At 41.3% G+C, this 20985-nt stretch overlaps 2 protein-coding genes across 2 annotated transcripts in view; both read left to right on the forward strand.

The window, feature by feature from the left end:
• HEATR3 (HEAT repeat containing 3) overlaps nt 1-2020 on the forward strand; it is a 45242-nt gene extending 43222 nt beyond the window's left edge. The window contains exon 16 of the mRNA XM_067550748.1: nt 1333-2020. The gene's annotated coding sequence lies outside the window, so the exon portion shown is untranslated. The remainder of the gene's footprint in view (nt 1-1332) is intronic.
• Nucleotides 2021-5747: 3727 nt separating this feature from the next.
• TENT4B (terminal nucleotidyltransferase 4B) overlaps nt 5748-20985 on the forward strand; it is a 52648-nt gene continuing 37410 nt past the window's right edge. Inside the window, exon 1 of the mRNA XM_067550761.1 lies at nt 5748-6511. Within this exon, the coding sequence (XP_067406862.1) occupies nt 6000-6511 (512 nt within the window). The 5' untranslated portion in view covers nt 5748-5999. The remainder of the gene's footprint in view (nt 6512-20985) is intronic.

A 20985-nucleotide genomic window follows, 5' to 3' on the forward strand; every position in this document is an offset into this window, starting at 1 on the left:
GGTTTGGCTCATTTGTCTATTAAGGTTCACATGGCAGCCATCTCAGTCTTCTACCCTCCTGTGCAGGGCAGATCAGGTTTCTCAAGGGCCTGGAAAGACTTACCCTCAGGTTTGTGACCTGATTCCTCCATCTGACTAAAACCTGGTCCTGTCGAGGCTTACAGGATTCCCCCTTTGAGCAATCTGCATCTTGTCCCATATTGCTTCTCTCTTGGAAGGTCGAATTCCTGGTGGCAATCACCTTGGTCAGAAGGGTCTCTGAGATCAAAGCCCTGATGTCAGAACGCTCCTTATACGGTGTTCTTCAAGGACAAGGTTCAGCTGCACCCCTATCCAGCCTTTCTACCAAAGTTTGTGTCTTTTTTCTGAAACCTCACAAGACCACTGTGGAATATCAGCTCCATACATTGGACGTTAGGCAGTCCCTCGCCTTCTATGTTGAGAGGACCAAGCCCTTCCGCAAGTCCATGAAACTCTTTGTAGTAGTAGTGGAAAGAATGAGAGGACTACCTGTGTCATCCCAAAGAATCTCGTCCTGGATAACCACCTGTATCCAAGTTTGCTATGAGCAGGTGAAGGTTCCTCCTCCGGCCATCATGACTGCTCATACCACATGAGGCCAGACTTCATCAGCAGCGTTCCTCGTGCACATCCTAATCCAGGATATCTTCAGAGTAGCGACATGGTGGTGGGTTTTACCTTCCCATGCCACTACGCCATCACCCAGTAGGCCTGTGATGATGCCAGTTTTGGTAGAGCTGTGTTGCAAGTCAGCACATCCACCTCCAGATCTACTGCTTGTGTGTCACCTAGTATGGAATGAACACAAACAAGCACTCGAAGAAAAAAGTTACTAACCTTTTGTAACTTGCTCTTCGAGAGAGTGAAGAGCTGGTGGCGATCCTTATACCAGCACATATGTGCACAGCTGCAGGGGGTGCTCAGGCTGTATCCTACAGATACCACTGAGGGAAAAATCTCCAGCAGTTGTGCACACAGCACGCACACACCTAGCATGGAATGGACGTGAGCAACACATCTCGAAGAATAACAGTAATGAAAGGTAACTGTTTTTTATAAAAACGATTACATTAAAACCAGAATTCGTATGCAACTGCAGTTTGCTGCTGTTGTAAATGAAGCGCACACCTTGTAGATTATTGGTATGCTATATAACAAACAAAAAACCATGTGCTTGAAAATTCAGGTTCTCTCAATAACTGTACAAACATTCTCAGAGGATTTATAAGGAATATACGTCAAACCTGTTGTTAGAATTTCAAATCCAGCTCAGGGTGTTACTGACTGTGTTATCTGATGGCTCTTTTCCAGCATATATCAGATGAGCAGGGGCTCTCAGTCCAGATCACAAAGCCATGACACTTGACCAAATGGGAGACACTTGCTGGCAGTCTCAACAGAGGCCAAGGATTGACGACTGACCTGCTCTCTCACACCTAGAGTGCTTCTGCATCAGGATCAAAGCTGAGGAACATTGACAAGGCTGTGTGGGAAAGCTTGTATTATCTGTATTTGTCTTCTGAATAAAACTCTAGAGCTGTCATGCCAGTTCTTTTCAGGAGCCTTAAAATTCATCCCAAATACTTGAATTCTCCACAAACTAAGAACTGATTTCTGAAAACTAATTACACTATAATTTCATATTGCTTCTCTATCTTTTCCCCTATTTGTTTTAATTTTGTCTTGTAATAAAAAGACAAGCAATTAATTACTTTCTGGCAAGCTAGTATAAAATGTCATATGTTTAAGGCCCTACTTAATTCACAATATTGCAGACATTGCGGATCCCGCAACATTAGGCTTCTACTGCAGTTTTGACAGCAGGAGCCCTGGCCGCCCTGGGGGCTGAGAGCAGGGTCCTCGCTGTCAGCATGGGCTCCTGCTCTCAGCCCCAAGCTGCCTACAGCAGGAGTCCTCATTCCACTCTCAGCTCTGGGCAGCTGACCGCCAGAGCCCCTGCTCTCAGCTGTTAGATTGTTTCCTAGTAGACTGTTGTTTGTACACCTTGTTGAAATTATGTTAATTAAAATATATATATAATCAAGAAAGAAAAATATTTCTTATTTGGATTTTCACATACAGACCTCTTTGAAAGTTTGGCCTGTGTTCCTTTGTCATTAATATTAAAGAAAGTTTGACATAGTTAATAGTATTTCATTCAGTTGAGTTCTGTAACCTACAAGCTTTGAGTCAAAGAGATCCTTCTAATTTGTATGAAAAGCGTCATATATAGAAGGTAAGCAACACTGAGCTGTTTGTTATGATTTCCATTAAGGAAAGAGAGAGAGCTATCAGTGGCCTGGAACAGGAGTGGATGTGGAGCTTGGGGTGGAAAATCTGAAACTGGAGAAACAGTAGGAGAGAGGAAAAGTGCCATCTTGCTTTAGAAAAGTAGCACAAAAATGATACAACCCAGTAACCCCATTCCAACTACACTCTGGGACTGCCATACTATTTATGACATAGAATGCACCACATTTTATTTAAATGGGGGTTCAGGAGCTCCTTGCATTGTGGGATATAAGTACTGAGATGCCCCAGAATAAATCTCCATCACATCTAAACAGCAGACACCATTTTAAATAGTTTATATGTTGTTGTAACTTTTATGATTGCTAAAAAAACTTTGCTACCTCAGAGGCATTTATGAAGATAAAGCCATTAATGTTTGTGAGGCACTCAATTACTACAGTAATCGCTGAGGGGCTGAAGAGGGCATATAAGTGCCTAGGTAAATTTAAAGGTATTGATGAGAGTTTCATTGATGGGAGTTCCATTTTCATGCTCCTAACTTGTTGAAAATTCTCCTCTGGGACTAAAACCTTCCATTCTTTGTCTTATCTCTGAGGTGAATATTTAAAAAAAAAACTTTTAAAGACAATTATACTAGCAATTTTTGAGTTATTGGAGAATGAAAGACACAGCATGTTTTTCTTTTTTGGGGGTAACTGGTTAATTTAAAAATGGCTGATCCAAAAACACATTGTGTGCCATTTTTGCAAGTAAATAATCTTTATTGACAGGTTGGCCTTTTACTAGGTTTGAGGCAGGGAGGGTGAATACAAATTGTGATTGAAAAGTCACTTCGGAGTATGCTCAGTTTTTTTTTTTTTTGGTTTGTGGCTTTTTTGCACAGCTTAACGAAGTCTCCACTTGTGACATGTTTTCCAGACATCCTGGCCTCACTTCCCAGGCATAAGGGCTACTGCTGGGACACCTTTCAAGTGATGGATTTTAAATATTTTATTAAACATACACAACATGGTTTTTCAGAAGATTCAAATATGCTGCAGTCCTGCAAAGACTTAGGCATATACATAACTACACATGTGAGTTTAAACTAAATATCGTTGGCTTCAGTGTTTGCAAGATTGGGGTCTAAGGTTCAATTTGTTGTTATTGTTGCTTACTGCCCTCTTATGGGTGACCTCAAAGAGTGTGTTTTTAAGTTGAGCTTGTGCTCTTCTTTTTTTCTTTATCAAATGTAAAGAGGCCAGAAGGTAAATTCAACTATAAAAAAAAATGTTTTTCCTGTCTTTTTAAAAATTTGTTGAAATACTAGACACATCAACTCAGATCTTCTATGATTTTGTTGGAGGACTTGTTGGGCATCTTGGAAAATTTATAGTGTTAGCGCTCATACCTTAAATTAAAAGGAGTGTTGAATATTTAACAATGAGTTCCTTTCTCCAAGATGTGCTATGCACAAGTCCCTGCATTAGGTCCCAGTCAGTTTCTGATGTCAGTTTAAGGGCCTGGATTCTGATTTTTCAAAGCAATTAATGCCTCAAACCCCAGCTACCTGAGACAAAATTTTGATCACAATAGCTGTGCTCCTCTGCAATAATGTGGATTGCAAAACCCAGGACAAAACACATGAGAGCTAGGGCCAAAGTATTCTTTGTTGAGGGGATGCATCTATGGAACAGTCTTCTAGAGGACATCATGTGAATCCAGATCAGATCATCTTTAGCAGAGATCTGAGCCTGTAGTGTAAAGGAGAAGTGCCAGAAACTCCATTAAATCCACCAAGGACTTTGTTACTGGTCCTGATTTTATGTGGAAGGCATTCAGATAGTATAGTGATGGATGATAGTATAACATTGTGACAGATAGTAAGAATAAAACAAAAATACAGTAAAGTCTAACTAAAAATCCTTTCTCCACCTAATTGCTTAATTTTCATTCGCTTGGCTTTGTGATATTTCTCCCTAGTTCTCCCGTCTTCATAGCCTTGAATATACTAGAGAAATATGGCATCCTAACCACCTTTTAGTCCCCCAAAATCTGTAGCACACCATATGTCCCAACCAGATATGTTCACAACTGTGCATAGACTTTCCAAATAAAAAGCTAACAACTGGTGTCAGCAACAAGGGCAGTTGAACAGGTGTTGTACATGGTTTGGACCATGAAGTAATGCTTACAAGGTTTAAATGAAGGGTAAACTCCATTGCATTGTTGGGACCATTTAATAACAACATGCCTAAGCAATCCTGCTCCCTGCAATTTAACAGTGTAATCTGCATTGTAATAAACTGGTTAGTTTGTGTGTGTTCTTTTGCATGGATGCAGACGTGAATATTTCACATGCCATGAAAGGGCTAGAGAATTCAATTTCTACCTCACTGCTGCTGTGTAGTCCCATTTGGCCATGGGTTCAGATCTGTTAAAGTACTTTAGGAATGGGAAACATACTGCTTTCAAAATCCACCTATCTGCATATATTTTATAAAATTAATTATAACAATTAGGAAAAATATCATGAAATAACTATCAAAGCACATCTTCCTGTATTACCTAGAAGAACATAGTTGTAACTCACTAATGAGACCTGACAATGGGAGGGTAAAAGTATAAATTTTTAAAACGAATTTAAACATTTAAAACAGCAAAATACTATTCTTGTGTTACTAATCACATTTTAATGCATTATTAATCACATTTTTGCACTATTTATGCAATTTATTTACTTTTTACATTTCATTCTGCTTTGTTTTTTCTCAGAGTCACTTTCTCATTTTCTGGCCATCATTGCATACATGGCAGAGCGATATTTAAATCCCAGTGAAGATCTTGAGTTGGAGACTGGATGGCCCCAGCTGCTCCAGCAGAGCTCCATTGTGCAAAGAACCATTTGGGCGAATCCCGTTGCAAGATTAGGCACAATCACTGCTTTCACTGCAATTAAACATTTTCTTCAGCGCTAAGGCTTTTAGGACTTTCTTCTCACAAAATCCAATTTAGCATCTAAACTCCCTACTTCCATTTCCGGCACTGAAATTTCGCGGACTCTGGTCAGGTCAGGTCAGAGGCTAGTTGTTTCATTAATTTATGACGATGACAAAAAATATTGAGTGGCTGAAGAACACGAGGAGGGAGACGCTAGGAGAGCAGGGGACTCGGGGAGGGCCGTGAGGGGGGAACGGGGTAGCGAAGACCCTGAGACAATGGGGTGGGGAGAGGAGAGGGAATGCGAGAAGAAATGGGGTGGAGGGAAGCGGCCTGGCTGCGCACATGAAGATGGGGAGGGCGGGGAGGGAAGAGTTTGGGAGCCAAGGTTGGCATACGAGAGTGGGAAGAGGCTAGGGCCGGCGTGAGGGTGTCGGAGCTCAGCCGCAGCGTGCGAGAAGGGATACGGCCCGGCGTACTGGCATTCAGGGAAAGGGGGGTTGTTAACGCGCTACACTAAGGCCACGAATAACGCGCCTCAGCCACCGCCTCCTCCTTTATTACGCGCGGCCCGTGTGTGCCTGCGGCCCAGCCGGGCCCCGCCTCGCCTCGCCTCGCTCGCTCGCCGGGAGGGGCGGGGGCTGCGTGGAGCGCAGGCAGGCAGAGCAGAGCAGAGCAGGCGGAGCTGCCCTCCCTCCCTTCCTTCCATAGGAGCCGCCATTAGCGCTGGGACCCGGTGACAGGGTCTCGGCGACGGCGGCCGGCGCGGAGCGGGAGCGGAGGCAGGCGGGGTGGGTCCCCGTTTGATGGATCCCCGGATCGCCTGGTTCCAGCCAGAGCAGCTCGGCCCTTCGAACCGCCTGTGGATGCAGATCTGGGAGACTACGCAGGGGGTTCGCAACCTGTACTTCCAGCAGCAGCGGCAGCAGCAGCAGAGCGCCCCCGCCGGGGCAGGCCCGGCCTCCCCGCCCGGCATGTACCGCGCCCCCTGCACCGAGCCCCAGCCCGACTTTCTGCCGCTCGAGAGCGCCAACAACCAGCACAACCACAGCCGCCACCAGGCCCCGCCGCCCCCGGGGCCCACCGCCTGGGCCCGGCCTGCGCGGGCGGCGCCGCTCGCCGCCTCGGCCGCCGGCAACAAGAGGAAACGTGATAACAAGGCCAGCACCTTCGGGCTCAACTACAGCCTCCTGCTGGGGCCCCCCGAGCAGAGCGGGGCCCCCGCCCCGGGGGACGGGCCGGCCGCCAGGGCCCAGGCCGAGCCGCCCTTCACCGGCATCCCTTGGAAGAGGAGGAACTACAGCCAGGGAGTCGTGGGGTGAGCGCCCGGGGCCGGCACGGCCGTGAGGGGGAGCGGGCTAGGGGGCCATGCGGAGCGCCTGCGGTTGGGGGAGCGATTGGTGGGGCAGGGAGAGGCCTAGGCGATCGAGAGGAGACAGTCATGGGACGCAGGGCCCCGGAGATACTGCACATGCGAGGGGAAGCCACCCCCATGGGCCCAGGGCGGGCCGGCTCTTTGGGGGATCATCATTTCCCCTGGCGCCGCCTCCCTCTTCTTGCCCTGACGGACGCACGTGGGGTGGGGTGGGGTGGGAGGGAGAGCAGAGCATGCTCAGTCCCCACCGCCCGCTGTCATTGCACAGACATGCATATGTGCGGGGGGAGAGGACATGTTGCATGCCCTCCTGCTGTCATTGCACAGGCACTCATATTTATTGGGGCGGGGGGGAGAGGGACGGACGACTGTTCTATAGGCAGCTTCTTCTGCTGTCATTGTCGATACAGACACACATCAGGGGCATCTTTCACTGGCATCACTCCCTGCTGCCATTGCACAGATACACTCACATGGGAGAGGGTGGGGAGGCATGTTACCCACTCTAGCATCTTCTCTTGCCGGTTGTCATTGTCCAGCCGCAGGCTCACATTTGGGGGCAGGAAGAGTTATTGCAAAGGCATCCCCTCTTGTTGGGTTTTCTCTTAAAAACCCATGGCAATAGGCTTTTTAGAAATATCATTTTTAGAAATATCATTGTCCAGCCGCAGGCTCACATTTGGGGGCAGGCATCCCCTCTTGATGTGTTTTCTCTTAAAAACCCATGGCAATAGGCTTTTTAGAAATATCTGAGAGTGAATTATATAAGGAGAAGTAGAGGGGTACGTTGCACAATCAGCATTTTATAGCATTTATATATTATATCCTGATGGGCAGGAATCATCACCATTTCTGCTCCCAGACATAGCCAGGATAGGATTGGTAGGAGGCATATTGTATGTGAGGTTAGCGGCAGTAATGGATGGAAACCTAATTTAATTGCACAGACACAATAGCAGGGGATAGTATCTAATTTTACAGAGTATGTAAAGATAATCTTCAATTACAACAAAAAGTGTTATGTTCTGAAAATGCCCGGGAGGTGTCTGTATGAATACTAATGTTGCAGACACGTCTGTATGCAGGAGGGAGGAATCTCCTTGCAGACTCCTCCTGCTGTCACTGCATGCGCACATGGTGTGTATTTCACCCTTAGTTTGTTTAATGAATGTCTGCAAAGCACTTTGGAGATGGGAAAATTGCTTTAGTATATATGTGTTTATTATTTGTAGAGGCTCTTCCTAATGTCAATGTGAATGCACATGCCCCTGGGAGGGGTGAGGCATTTTACTCAGACATCATCTGGAAGCGGGGAGGCATATTTCTCAGCATGACCTGTTGTGTGTATGGCACATGGTGGTGAGGAAACTCTGAAAAAGCCTGCTATTGCATTCATGTACGCTTGCATCAAGTAGACTGATCATGTTTTTCAGAGTTCTGACACTCCATTTGGGCCCATACGCATAGTAGGGAGCATACCTTCACATATCTTCTACTAAAATTGCACATGTGTTCACAACCACTTGATGAGACATTTTGCACTGACCCCTTGCTCTCATTGCTTTTATGTGCTATATATTAATACTACACTCCATGTGTTTCACAGACCTTTCCTGCTGACACTGAATATACTCCCACAGAGAGTATATTTTGCTGAGGTCTGATGGTACAGGCACAAGATGCCATTTCTGCAGTGCTCACTAGCTGACACTGTTCCCCTCTCTGAGAGGCTGACATGCAATCTGGGGGATGTCAGTGTGGGTTAGTTATGGTTTGCATAGAGCTTTTCTAATTCTGTGGATGTGTGCATCTGGATGTATTGCATAAATTGCCTTCAGTGCTGTATACATATTTGGTAGTATGTCTAACAGAGCCCTCACCATCCATCATATCCCCATTTTCTATATGAAGGGGACACTATTTGTATAGCTTCTCCTAATGTATATGTGTGGGCTTAGGGTGAGAGATCTGGGTAGAACCATTTGGACACTTCTTTTACTTCATGCATACATTCACATTCTGTCTCTGAATGGAGACTATATGATGATGGATGACCTTTTTTTTTAAGCTTGTGTGTTGCAAAATATATTAACTTTGGACAATTGTCTTTCTAGTTGCAAGACGAGAGCATGTCATTTGGGGAGTGTCTTTGGCTTGCCAGAGATGACTTTCTGGGGCTGTGCACACAAGTTCAGCAATATCCCTACTTCTATTCTTTGCACAAAGTGAAGTTTGGTTTCATGGTTCATGTGCTGGAAGTTGTGTGAATGACCTTTCCTAAGGCTGAGTTGCACTTCCATTGAGCAGCCAGCTGTTGAGCTGAGGTATCTTCCAGGGGCTCATTGAGATGAGCCTATGTTTTCAGAACTCGCTAGTGCTTTTGGGTGCCTCTGTTTTTGTGCACCCATTTTGAAACGTCTCAAAGGACCCTGATTTTCAAAAAATGCTGAGCATTTGCTTTCTCAAAATAAGGCCCCTTAAAGATGGGCACCTAATATTGCTGGTCACTTCTGAAAATATTAACTGTGTAACCACAGGCTTCCCACTCTCCTGTCAATTCTTGTATTGCCCTTTACTTCTAATCTTATGCTATTTAGTTAAAATGTTGCATTGTAAGTGAGGAGGTCCCGTTTAAAGTTCTGCAATAATCGCAGAATGAAATCTTCCATAACCTTTGTGAAGAGTTTTAAGTGCTTCTGACTGGTTTTTTGCTTTAAATTACTTGGTCAGAATGTGTCATTTAATTTTTGCAAATTAGCTTTTATTTCTGTTTATTTTCTGTTCTGTCATATGTTTACTTTGAGACTGAAGGGTTTTTTTTTTAAATGTGTTTTCTCATACATTAGATTTATCTTTTCCCACTATGGAAGATACAGAAAACAATAGGTGAGCTTCAGTGAGATACAAGGACGTTGTTACTTAGGTCTTCTGGGTGACAATCACAAGAGCCAGTTGGATAATCAGTGTCACCAAAACCCCAAACGGAAGTAATATAACTGCAACTCAGTGCAGACTTTACTTTTTGATATATGAAATGCGAGAGTTATTTGGTTTACAATTTAAACACTAGCTGGATCAGAGATGTTTCAGTTACTGTCAGGGATTTAAAAAGATGCTGTCAGACATAAAGGCTCCATGTTGAACCTGTCTGAAAAATAACCCTTTGTACAAAAGGGTTCCAAGATAGAAGAAAATCACAGCTTCTTAGCTTAGTGAAGGTAACTCCAACCAAACTCAAGTCATTGGGTTTGCTTGTGATCATGGTGCACATGTGTATATCATGCTAACCTTCTGCTTTGCCTTTTGCTGCTTTGTGGGCAGGGCAAAGTAGGGTATTTCTATACAGTCTGCTCTGGCCCTGACAGTGATCCTTCAACTGTTGATCATTTAAACTCAAATACTCAGACTTGTGTAACTGACACTATGAATTTTCCAAAGTGGCCTCCTGGTCCTGTTTGTATATTTGATTACTTGTTTTTTGTTTTTAATTTTAAATCAAGCCTTACTAAGCAGTTGTCACTGTTCATTCAGTATATTGTCTCTAAAGCTTCCTTGGTCTCTTAAATAACTTATTATTTCATACACTAACTTGCTTCCATAATTCAGACATGCAGGCTTATCACTAATAATTGCAGATTGTTGCCAGTGTCCCAGTGTTATGAAACTCTAGAAGGTAATGTTGATCTGAGAAGCCTGTAATCTTGTTCTAAATGAGGTTTCTGCTGAGGTAAATATATTACATTAATTATTTTCTAATACATTTTATACACCTGTAGGGTAGTACTGACCAATATAATTTATTGCCTCTTCAGATGCATGCTAAGATTTTTTTTATAAAATGACACTATCAACATTTACAGGTCTCAAACTTACTCCCCTACCTTGCTATTTCAGTGCAAATTATTGACTTGAAACGTAGAAAAGCCCTGACATTAATGTTCTAAAAAAGTATATGTAAGTTGAAGCTTTCTGTTTATTTTTCACTTTGGTGTCAGTTTCACTAGTATGAAGTTATGGAACACACCATCTTAATTTTCAGAAAGATTAGATCTGAGTTATTTCCAAATCTCCTTTACTTACACAATTACCACAGTTGCAATCTGAAATGTGGTATTTACTTTCCTGGTGGGGTGATACCTGTTGTATGTATAACTTCTTGTGCAAAATGGGTGTACAACTGTGGATACAAACAAACATGTATGGATCTAGGGTTTCAACTTTCTGAAAATCAGGTCTATAGCTCTTACCTGCGAGAACAGTATGGATAAGCACTTTACAATATATAATTGTGATAATTGAAGTTTAGAAGGCTAAGATTTTAGGTAAATTAAACATGCATGTTGCGGTGTTGGAAATACTTTAGTATACATATTGTTTACCTCTCTGACCGTCATCATGTTCCATCAGGTATATATGAATTTTCTGTTTTGATGTTGGATTTGGGTTGAGAAACATAACATTTGCGTTAGGATGTTTTACATACATACTGAGTAACCTAACTGACAAATACGTATTAAAAAGTGAAAAAAGGTGGAGAGGGAAAAGAGCAAGAATTTGCCTTGGTCCTTTTCCTTTATACATCTGACAAAATCCACTTTCACTTTTGGTTTTGTCACTTCACTGCTATAGGAATTAAAGTGAGTTATAGCTTTTATGCTGATTTGGGAGAATTTTGATTGTGTAGACTTCTCAGGGTTTGTCTACAAATAGAGCAGTGCAGTGGTGCTGTTTCACCACTTTAGTGAAGACACTGTACTGATGGGAGAGTAACTATACCAATGGGAGAGAATCTGCCTTTGCGAGAGGCGTTACCTATGTTGACAGATATAACTGCATCACTCGAGAGAGTGGATTTTTCACACCCCTGAGTGATGTAGTTATACTGATGTAAGTTTTTAGTGTAGACCTGGCCTCAGCCTGTTAGCTGCATTTTGCGGGGAGTCAAAATCGGAGCTCTGCCGTTAACCTCCAGAGGCATGTGGCGGTTGTTCGTCTGTTTCAAGAAGTGAGATAAAACAAATATGCTTTGGGGGAGGATTCAAAATGTAATGCTAAAGGCAGTTTGAGAGACCGTTTTGAGGAATACCATAAGTATTATATAACAGTATTGTTTGGATATGCAAAATCTTGGAGTAGGGCCAAAATGTTCAACATGTTTATATACATGACTAAAGGGGACTGAGAGGCCTGCAGGTTCTCCACATGTAAGGAAATGGTGGTAATTTTATTGTTTAGGTTTTTTAAAATGTTTTCCTCTGGCAAAGTACTTACATTTGTTTCTGTTTTCATGACTTGGGTGTTTGTTTCCCTGGGGATGATGAGGTGATTAGGTAGGTGGTGTCTTAGTTTTAAAAAAACAAACAAAAAAACCAGGCGTTACTTTGTTCTTTTTTCATATCAAACTTTTACATATTAAGCAGTGCTGTAGGGTCTCTTGTGTACTTCAGTGATTACTCAGACTTCTAAGTGTGGACTCTTTTACATAGCAACGTCTGGTTTGAAAAAGGGTTTTAAGACTTTTCATGCCTTGCATCCCTTCACCCTGAATCCTTTATTACTATCGTGTTAGGGCTGTATATTTGTCCTGTTTTTCATGTAGCACATTAAGACAAAGTTCAGCTCAAAACCTGGTGTATAATTTTGAGTCCAGATAGCTAAATTAAAATGGATGAGCAGCCATACTAATCGTTAAAAATTAAAAATGACCTGGTGCTTTTTAAAGAAAAAGGAACCATTGAAAAAGAATTTAACCCATCATTATGTAATATTTAACTCCTTTTTAGTTTAGAAATAATAAGATAAAAGTCAGGACTCACTGTTTCAACTCTGAAGCCTTGTTTTAAAGGCATCTTGTTAATTCTAGGAAGATGTGTATATGATTTTTACTGACAAAACATGCAGTTTTGTTGTATTTCATACTTTGTTTTTAAACACTTCTCATTTTCCTAATTAACAGAACCAGAATGAACTTTGACATTTTCAACATTGGATAGTTAAATATGTTCAAAAACAACTACTGTGCCAAACTGTAGAGTTGGCTTTAACTTTAGCTTCTGTTTACATATGCTCATGGTGTAGAACTCTTAGCTGTAAGAAAAGAAAATGAAGATCCTTTTATTATATTTTAAAAGCATTATAATAACACTTCATTCTTCTTGTTAATGTGAACAAGAGAGCATTGGATAGAGTATCTTAAATGCACAATGGCTTCTTGAATTAGATAAAGTTTTGTCATCTTGGATGACGTCTAATGTAAGAGACACAAGTTGGGTGAGGTAATACCTTTCTTTGGACCAACTTCTGTTGGTGAGAGAGACAAATTTTCAAGCTTATGCAGATCTCTTCATCAGGTTTAGAAAACCTAGTCAGTGACACAGCTAAATGCAAGATGGAACAGTCTTGCTAATATCCTGGAACTGACATGGCTACAACAGCACTGCATAGGTGTCTAATATAAGCTGGCTACCGGGAAGGAGAATTTTGTCCTGCCTGAAAATTGCTTTCTTCTGATTTATCTGCATGTTGCTCTGAAGGATATCCCCCACCCTCTCAAAGAGATGGACATTAAAAACTGATGACCAGGAGTGCTGTCTTGGCATCCTTTCTCAAGTAAAATAATTTTACAGGAGTAGCAACTTGACCTTAAAACATTTTGAAACGTGAACCTGCAGTAGGAGCTTTTCCAAGAATATTATGCCTCTTGTTATCTTGGAACAGGATAGATACCTGGACTGAGGCAGAGGAACTCCTACTTTTAAGGTAGCACTAAAAACACTTTAGGCAGTATTCCTCTGATTCAGTACAGGAGTACCGAGACTTAAACCACCTGTAGTTACAGTAAAGCGTTGTATGTTGCTGGGCTGTGTCATGCAGGAGCCTTTACCCCAAAAAGGTACTTTTTGATGACCTAGATGTTAATCCTACTGTTAGTAAATATGTAGCCTGGATAGAGTGAATCTTTAATCAAGGTTTACTGATCACTTTTTAAAACTTGTTATGGCTTTCTAATGCTTTGTGGAGGCTTTAGAAGCAGCCAGTGCTTTCTTGAATGTTCCAAACAAAACAAATAGACAGTCTGTCTTTTTTAACTCTGTAGATGTGTGTGGAACAAGTTATCATATGCATATATCCAGACAACTATTTTGTTTTCATTCTGTGGTTTTTGTCTAAAATTGATATGTAAATTATCTCTGAAAATTAGTTTTCATATTCACTTGGGCCTTTATGGTAGAATGACTTTATCTTTGTGGATTCACATATTTCTGGTAAACTGAAAGTGCTTGAAGCTTATTAAAGTATTGAGTTGAACATAATGCAATGTGGAAAACTGTCTTAAGCTGAATAATGATGGTGACTGCAAAGGATCAAATAGAGTATTGGGTCGGTATTTGAGCCAGGCTTAAAACAATTGGATATGCAGCTGGATTTTTCTCTAGTTATTTCCCAGTTTTTTTAGTTGGACTGTTGACTTAATGTATTTCTAGTTGTCCATGCAGAAAATCTCATATTGACTTGGCTTGATGTTTACTTTGATTGTGGTTTGGACTTCAATATCTGTTCTTCAAGTGATTACACATGTTCATTCCACTCTTGGTGTCGGTGCACCCAAGTGCACAGTTGTCGGAAACTTTTTCCCTGGGTGTTACCTGCAGTGCGGCTTGAACTCCCTTTGCTGCTGTGTGCCACTGCATGTATTTACCAATGGCAGAGCCCATCCTCAGCTCCACTTTGTTCCTTCTTACCGCCTGTGATTTTTTGTTGGAACTCTGTTCCATACCAGAACAGTTTCTCTCAATCTTTGTGAACTGTGTGTAGTTAGTCTGGTTTTTAGTGTTAGGGTAGTTAGTAAGTTTTAGCTGTATTTTTATACGTATAATACAAAAATAATTAAAAAAAAATAATTTGGACTTGATTTCCCTGTTTGGAGTTTTTCTATTCAAGGTATACCCTGGTCATCAGGTTTCAAGTCTTCTCACTTCCAGCCTATGTCAGTGAGTAATCCACACAATAACTGCCTGAAGTGCTTGGAGGAAGCATGTATGAAGGATCAGTGCCAGATCTGCAGGGAGTTCAAGCTGTGGATGAAGAAGGTTGAGGGAGGGTAGGCTGAAATTCCACCTGATGGAGGCGATGCTCCGGCCACTGTCGGATCCATCCTGGTCTGACTCTTTGCCAAGTGCTACACTCTCACTGAAGCTGCATCTCCAGCTTTAGTGGAATCCCAGTACTATTCTCCCTCTCCCAAAGAGAGGAAGAAATACAAAGCTTCCAGAGAGGCACTGGCCAGGGAAAGGTCTTCACCCTCTAAGTGTGGTAAGAGGGTTAAGAAAGAACAGAGTAGAGTGCACCTGAAACCTAAGCACTCCTCAGAATTGGTCTCACACTCAACACAGTTGGCTCTGGTTCTGCAAGCGGCACTATCAAGCCCGGTGCTGCAAGTGGCATTGTCAACTTCTTTAGCACCACAGCAAGAGACCATCTTGGTGCCAGCTACCCAGGAGGCATTTGTGGCAGCAAGAAACCTGCTCTGCCTCTTGGTGCAAATGTCTCCTTTCTTACAGGAGCCCAGTCCCTCAGGATCGTTGTTACTCTGCCAGCAATTCAACCTCCTGTATCACAGTTGCCTGCTTCCAGACAATCAGCCTCATGGTACCATCGAAGGGGAAGCCTGCTGTGATGGCACTGGTCCTTTGATTGCTAGGCTTTCAGCACCAGTCCCTGGCACTGACTGGATCAGCCTTGCCATGATCATAGGAAGGGGAATCCTTGTTGTTGGACTCAGCAGTGGGATCTTACGTGTCACAGCTCCAAAGCAGGACCCGCCAATCTCTGCATGGATTCTTTCTTCCCACCTACCACTGTGACCCTTCAAGGGATCTGCCATGGGAATGTGTCTGGGACAGTGGGGCCCCATATCAGTCTCCATTTTGGAACTCTTGGGGTTTTATCCCAGCTTCCAGATCTTCCCCACACCATGCATACTCAGTTCCCTTGTCTAGAAGGGCTTAGTCTACACACCGAGTGGCTCTGTCCCCAGAGTTTACCACACACAATTGCTACTGGCAGCACGCAGGCATTTTCACTGATATTAAAGTTACACTTGCTCAGTCCAAGTGTAAACTATCCTGTTTGCCATTTCTGTGCCAACTTGCTAATGTAATTGCTGGTTGAACAGCTTCAGCAGTGCACTTGCACCATTCAGTGCAATCTTTCAATGCTCTTGCTCACCCTTCAGTTACAGGTTTGGAGGCTTAGAATACTGGTTCGGTCCCATGTCAAGATGACTGCATACCGCCTCAAGAGCAACTGAGGTGGTACTTGGCTGGTCTCCCTTCTGCTCAGCTGTCTCCACTAATTCCAGAACTCCCAGAGCAACAGAGAAGGACATGAATGGAATGAAAACTATAATAACTTTTTTGTCTTGTGGAGTATCAGTTGAAAGGGGGAAAAGGGCAACCCCCCCTCCCCTCCCCCCCCCCCCCAAAAAAAAAAAAAAAAAAAAAAGGTTGGTTGGTTAGACATATACAAGCATCCCGAAATGTGCATATTTTATTATGGTTGCCACTGCTTTCCATTCACTACCTCCATAGCATCTGAGATTTGAAAAAGAGAGTAGAAATAGGTCACTAGCTGTAGTGCATAACAAAGCTTGCACTCATCTGCCTTCTTACTCATCCCCAAGAAGCAGAACATCTAACCCCTCCTCCCCATGTCCCAACTGCCTTACAAGAAGTGGGAGAGCAACCTTTAGTTCAACCATAAAACTAGAGTAGGTAAAAAATAAGAGTTATTGAATAAATGAATGAAATGAAATTGAGCATCTTATCTTCTCAAAGCATTTCCACCTTTGTGTTGCAGTGGTCACCAGGCCTTCAGGTCCAGAGCTGGGTGACTTGATCCAAGTGTGAATGCAGGACAGCATATGCCATGCCTCTCAGGGAAAATGTGCTTCTCCCTTTGCAGGATAGAACATCTTGAAGCACCTGTTGGAATAAACCAAAAATGTGAACAGGTGCATATATGTTATAGCCTAGCATTGTGTCTGCTTTAGGGAAGCTGCCTACAGATCCCAGGGTTGCTGAATGCGGATATGATGTGTATATCTGTAATGTAGACAATCTGCACTGGTGCAGGTTGCAAAAATACAATTCTCTGCTATCTTGTTTTTATATTTTTCTCTTATGTGGCTATCCTAGTGGTACTGAAACGTTGTCAGATATTTAAGTAGGGGGAAATAATCTTTGCTTTGAGTCTGGATTTTAGAGAGGATAGGCTGATTTCATCTGTTCTTTATTAACAGTGTAAATTACATCTAAATACAGCGCTGGATGCAAATAATATATGTATGATTAACAGCTCTTTTAGCATGTTATAAACAGTTCCAGTGGGGCTTGTTGATATCATAACTTTTGTTTGTAACTTAAATTGCATATGGTTCTCTGTTAGATTTGAAGCTGCTTGTAAAATCATCTGATAGGTTTTAATCCTTTTATAAAAATCTTTGAACATTTTAATGTAGAAAATCCAGTTAGAGTGATTTATAGAGACTCTTTTGTAGATCACTTTAATATTTCAAAATGTAATGCAGAAACATTTTATTAAGCTTTGACTATTGCCTTAGTTTTCCAAGTAGCAAAACAGTATTTCCAATTTTACTTGAAAAATTTTCTTTGGCTAGCCGTACAAATAAATAATAGCTGTAGAAAGATATCAACATACTGAAAATATCATTTTTTCTGCAAATTAAACGTGAATTATGTGTACATTTGCACTACTTCTACTGCTTAAAAGGATCAAAATTTCTTTGACAGTCCTAGTGCAAAGGCTGAGTCTAGTTTAACTTGCTCCAGAAAGTAAATGATGTCGGAAGTTTTGTTTTTTGTTGTCATCAAGACTCAAAATAGTATTAATTAATGAAGTTGAGACTTGATGCTATCTTCAAACATTTGGTCCTTATATGGATATAAAGTAGGCTTACTACACAAGCATACTTGAAGCTCTTTGTTAGTGTTGAGACACTACATTCTGAGATATAACAAACACTTTAGTTTACAGTAGTAAGTATCCAAGCAATAGCATTTTTAATAGGTTTTAGAAACAGGCTTTTGCCATTTTAATTATGAACAGCCAAACCCCAAGACTGCAATCATGTACTTATTTCTGATCCCCCAACAGACTAGCATATTTTTTTAAACTATTTTACTATAAACTCCTGTCAGTAGAGATTTCATTATTAATACATTTGAGTTCACTTTCCTTGAGGGGAAACGAACCTCTCAAGCTAAATCAGTCATTTGTTCTTGGTTAGGTATAATACATGCCAGACAGGCTTTGCAGACTCACTTGTGCTTTCATGTACACTCTTATCGATAATGAAAAACCATCTATCCAGAATCTTTTTATCACTAAGCTTGATAAATGGTTTTAAAAAAAACCTAACAACCCTCTGTAAATGTGGAATGGTCACTAGAAATTACTGGCAATGCTAGATCACTGGAAATGGTTTGAAAGGCATCTGTGTTCAGGCATAACTATGTTGCATAAACTGAAGTAACTGACAAACTGATCAACGCATTGGGTGTCTTCCTCATGAGCTTGCAGAACTGATGTCTGTATCTTAGTAAGGGTTATTCTTGCTTTTTATTGAAATGTGGTGGTGTTTTAAAACATTTTTCTTTTTTTTTAAAAATGTCTTTAAAAGACACTTTCAGAAGTAATCCCACCCCATTCTCAATCTTGCTCTTGGGAAAAAAATCCCCTGATCTTCCATTCCACCCCCCTAAAATAGGGGCAACAAAAATAACTTCCTGAATGAGAGTTGTAATGTTGTTACAATAGCAGTTCCTCACTTGGGTAACCCATCTTTAATACATGCAGAATCTAATGGACTTGCTGTGGACATGATAGCCCATATCACTAAGGAGTGACAGTGAGTCTTCTGTGGGCTTGTGTAAGCACAATTACTACTTTATCTATACCCCTATAGCTTAAGTATAAAGGTTTTTATATTGATATAGCTTTATACCAATGTAGCTATTTTTATACTGGAAGGGAAATAAGCTGACACAGGGCACCTCTGTACCAGTATAACTGTGTCTACAATGGAGATTCTAATGGTATAACTAGTTCAGTATAAAAAAATCGCAGTCCTAACTGACAGTTTATACTTGTACAAAAACTGTCTCTTGCATAGTGGTTCAACACACCCAGCTGCAAAACTACTAGGTGGTCTACTGCTAGGATTTTTAGCTGTTCCAGCCCAAGATTTGGAGAGTTTGATATTTCAGTATCAAGGTGGATATCTTTAAAAAAGGGATGCTGTCGACTCAGGGTTTTTTTTGTTTGTTTTTTTTAAATATCAGTTTCTGACGATAGCACCGTTTACATAATGTCTTGATTTTTTTTTTAAATTCCCTTTAAATATTTTGTTTCTGTTCCCCTGTTGTTTATAAAGACCATTTTTAGCAAGGGAGAAAGTGACAAACTTTTCAGGGGAAACAGTGAAAATTATACAAAATGTGGAGGAAAATATAGACTTGTAACTTTTTTCTGTTCATGATCTTCAGTGCTATCTGTAACTATAGTAGGCACAAAATTCAGACCAAAATATTTGGGGGTTTTAAATTTACTGTGTTACTTTAAAGTAAAATGTGGGTGATTTTTAAATTATGGGCTTGTCAGCATTGATCTAGTTGCTTTATGAAGCTAAGTTCAACACCAGTCAGTTAGCAGCTTTCATATACCTCCTCTAAGAAGACAGGACAAGTTATTTGGGGAAGATAAAAGCAATTGTCCATAATTTAGACTAATATTATAGATGTTCTGTCGATATTTAAAAACATTGTACTTAAACATACCGGACTCTTCACTGTTTGAGAACAGAGCAAACACAAATTTTGGCCTTCTGCATAATATCTGTACTGAAGTCCTACAAGATGGCTTGAAAATTTCTGTGCAGCATATGAACCCTATTCTTGCCATCTCTGACATCAGTTGCAAAACTCCCATTGCCTTCAGAGGGAGTAAAATTAAATTTGTGACTAAGGCCCTGATGCAGCAAGGTACTAAAGCATGTGCTTAAGTAATTTTAAGCATGTGAGTACAGTAGTCCTATTGGCTTTAGTTTTAAGTTAGTTCGGCACATGCTTTAGTACCTTGCTGAATCAGGGCTTTGGCAGTTAAAGGCTATCTGTCTTATTTAACATTTAATTGCAGCCCAACTCTTCAAGGGGGTGTATAGTTTACACATCATCTCTAGCCGTAGTTGTGGGAAGCAAGAAATGTGCCTTTAAAGCTAAACCAAAGAATTTTTTTCCTAGGACCCTGTTCCCATCTGAATTTTTCAGCAGTGAGAAATGTTGTCAAAATCAAAACCGTGGTAGTGTTAGCCCTTTTTAAAAAAGCTGTCTTAATTGTGATTATGATTGTGTATCAGTAATGCAATGATTCCCAGTGATTGAAGCTCCCTTCCTGTAACATATAACACTTCAGTCTCCCATGACACAGTAGCCACATGATTTGCTTTGCCTGCTTTCTCACATTCCTGTCATTTGTTTTTCTTTTTTCTTGCTTGTCTCACTTTTTTTTTTCTTCTCACTGTCTTTTTCAGGTTAATTTCCATTTCATGTTTTTGTGTCCCTTCCTCTCTCTCTCTCTATCCAGATTCATCCTCCTTTTCTTGCTCCTCCAGAATTCTTCCCCCATCTGTTCTGTTTCCCATTGTATATCTCTCTCCCTTATCTCAGGCTACATAATCATTCCTTGTTGTGTTTCCCTAGTTTGGGAGCTGTTCCTTCTTATTTTCCTATCCTCCTTGTTTTGGGAGAAAGCTGTTGCATATTCTCTGACTCCTTTCTTGCCTCCTCCTAACCCCTACTACATCTGCTATACAATGCAATTCCTTGCCTGGGAAAATTGTGTCTTGATCAGTTGGAGTAATAGGTGAATTTCTGGTAAATGTGAATATAAATCCAATTAAAAATAAACTTTACTGTGAAGAGTGTTTTATTATTACAATGTAGCAGTTTCCTTGAAGAGAATTGTGACCAGATGTGGCAACCATTTTCTGCCCCTGGGTGGAAACATTGCCACCGAAAGAAAGAGTGATCACCTGGAAAAGAAGGGCAGTGAGTTTAGACTACTGAACAGACTGGTTTTTGTTGTGCAGTTTGAAAAGATCAGGCATCTATTTTTGAGTTGAATTTCAATTAATCGTTACTGTGTTAGCAAGGGACTTGCTGCACAAGACTCCTTGCTCCTGATGAGCTTTGACGAGAATATTTTATTACTGCGGTGTGAGAATTTTTTTAAAATAAAACAACAACAAAAAAGGCTTTGTCTTACATCCAAAGTAACTTAATGAATGCAGTAGCATTAAATAGTAAGAAAATACTGTCATAGTGCTAGAACTAATATTG

Source organism: Emydura macquarii, unplaced genomic scaffold (genome assembly GCF_026122565.2).
Source record: "Emydura macquarii macquarii isolate MOO-44397 ecotype Brisbane River unplaced genomic scaffold, CSIRO-AGI_Emac_v2 contig_295, whole genome shotgun sequence".
Lineage (NCBI taxonomy): Eukaryota > Metazoa > Chordata > Testudines > Chelidae > Emydura > Emydura macquarii.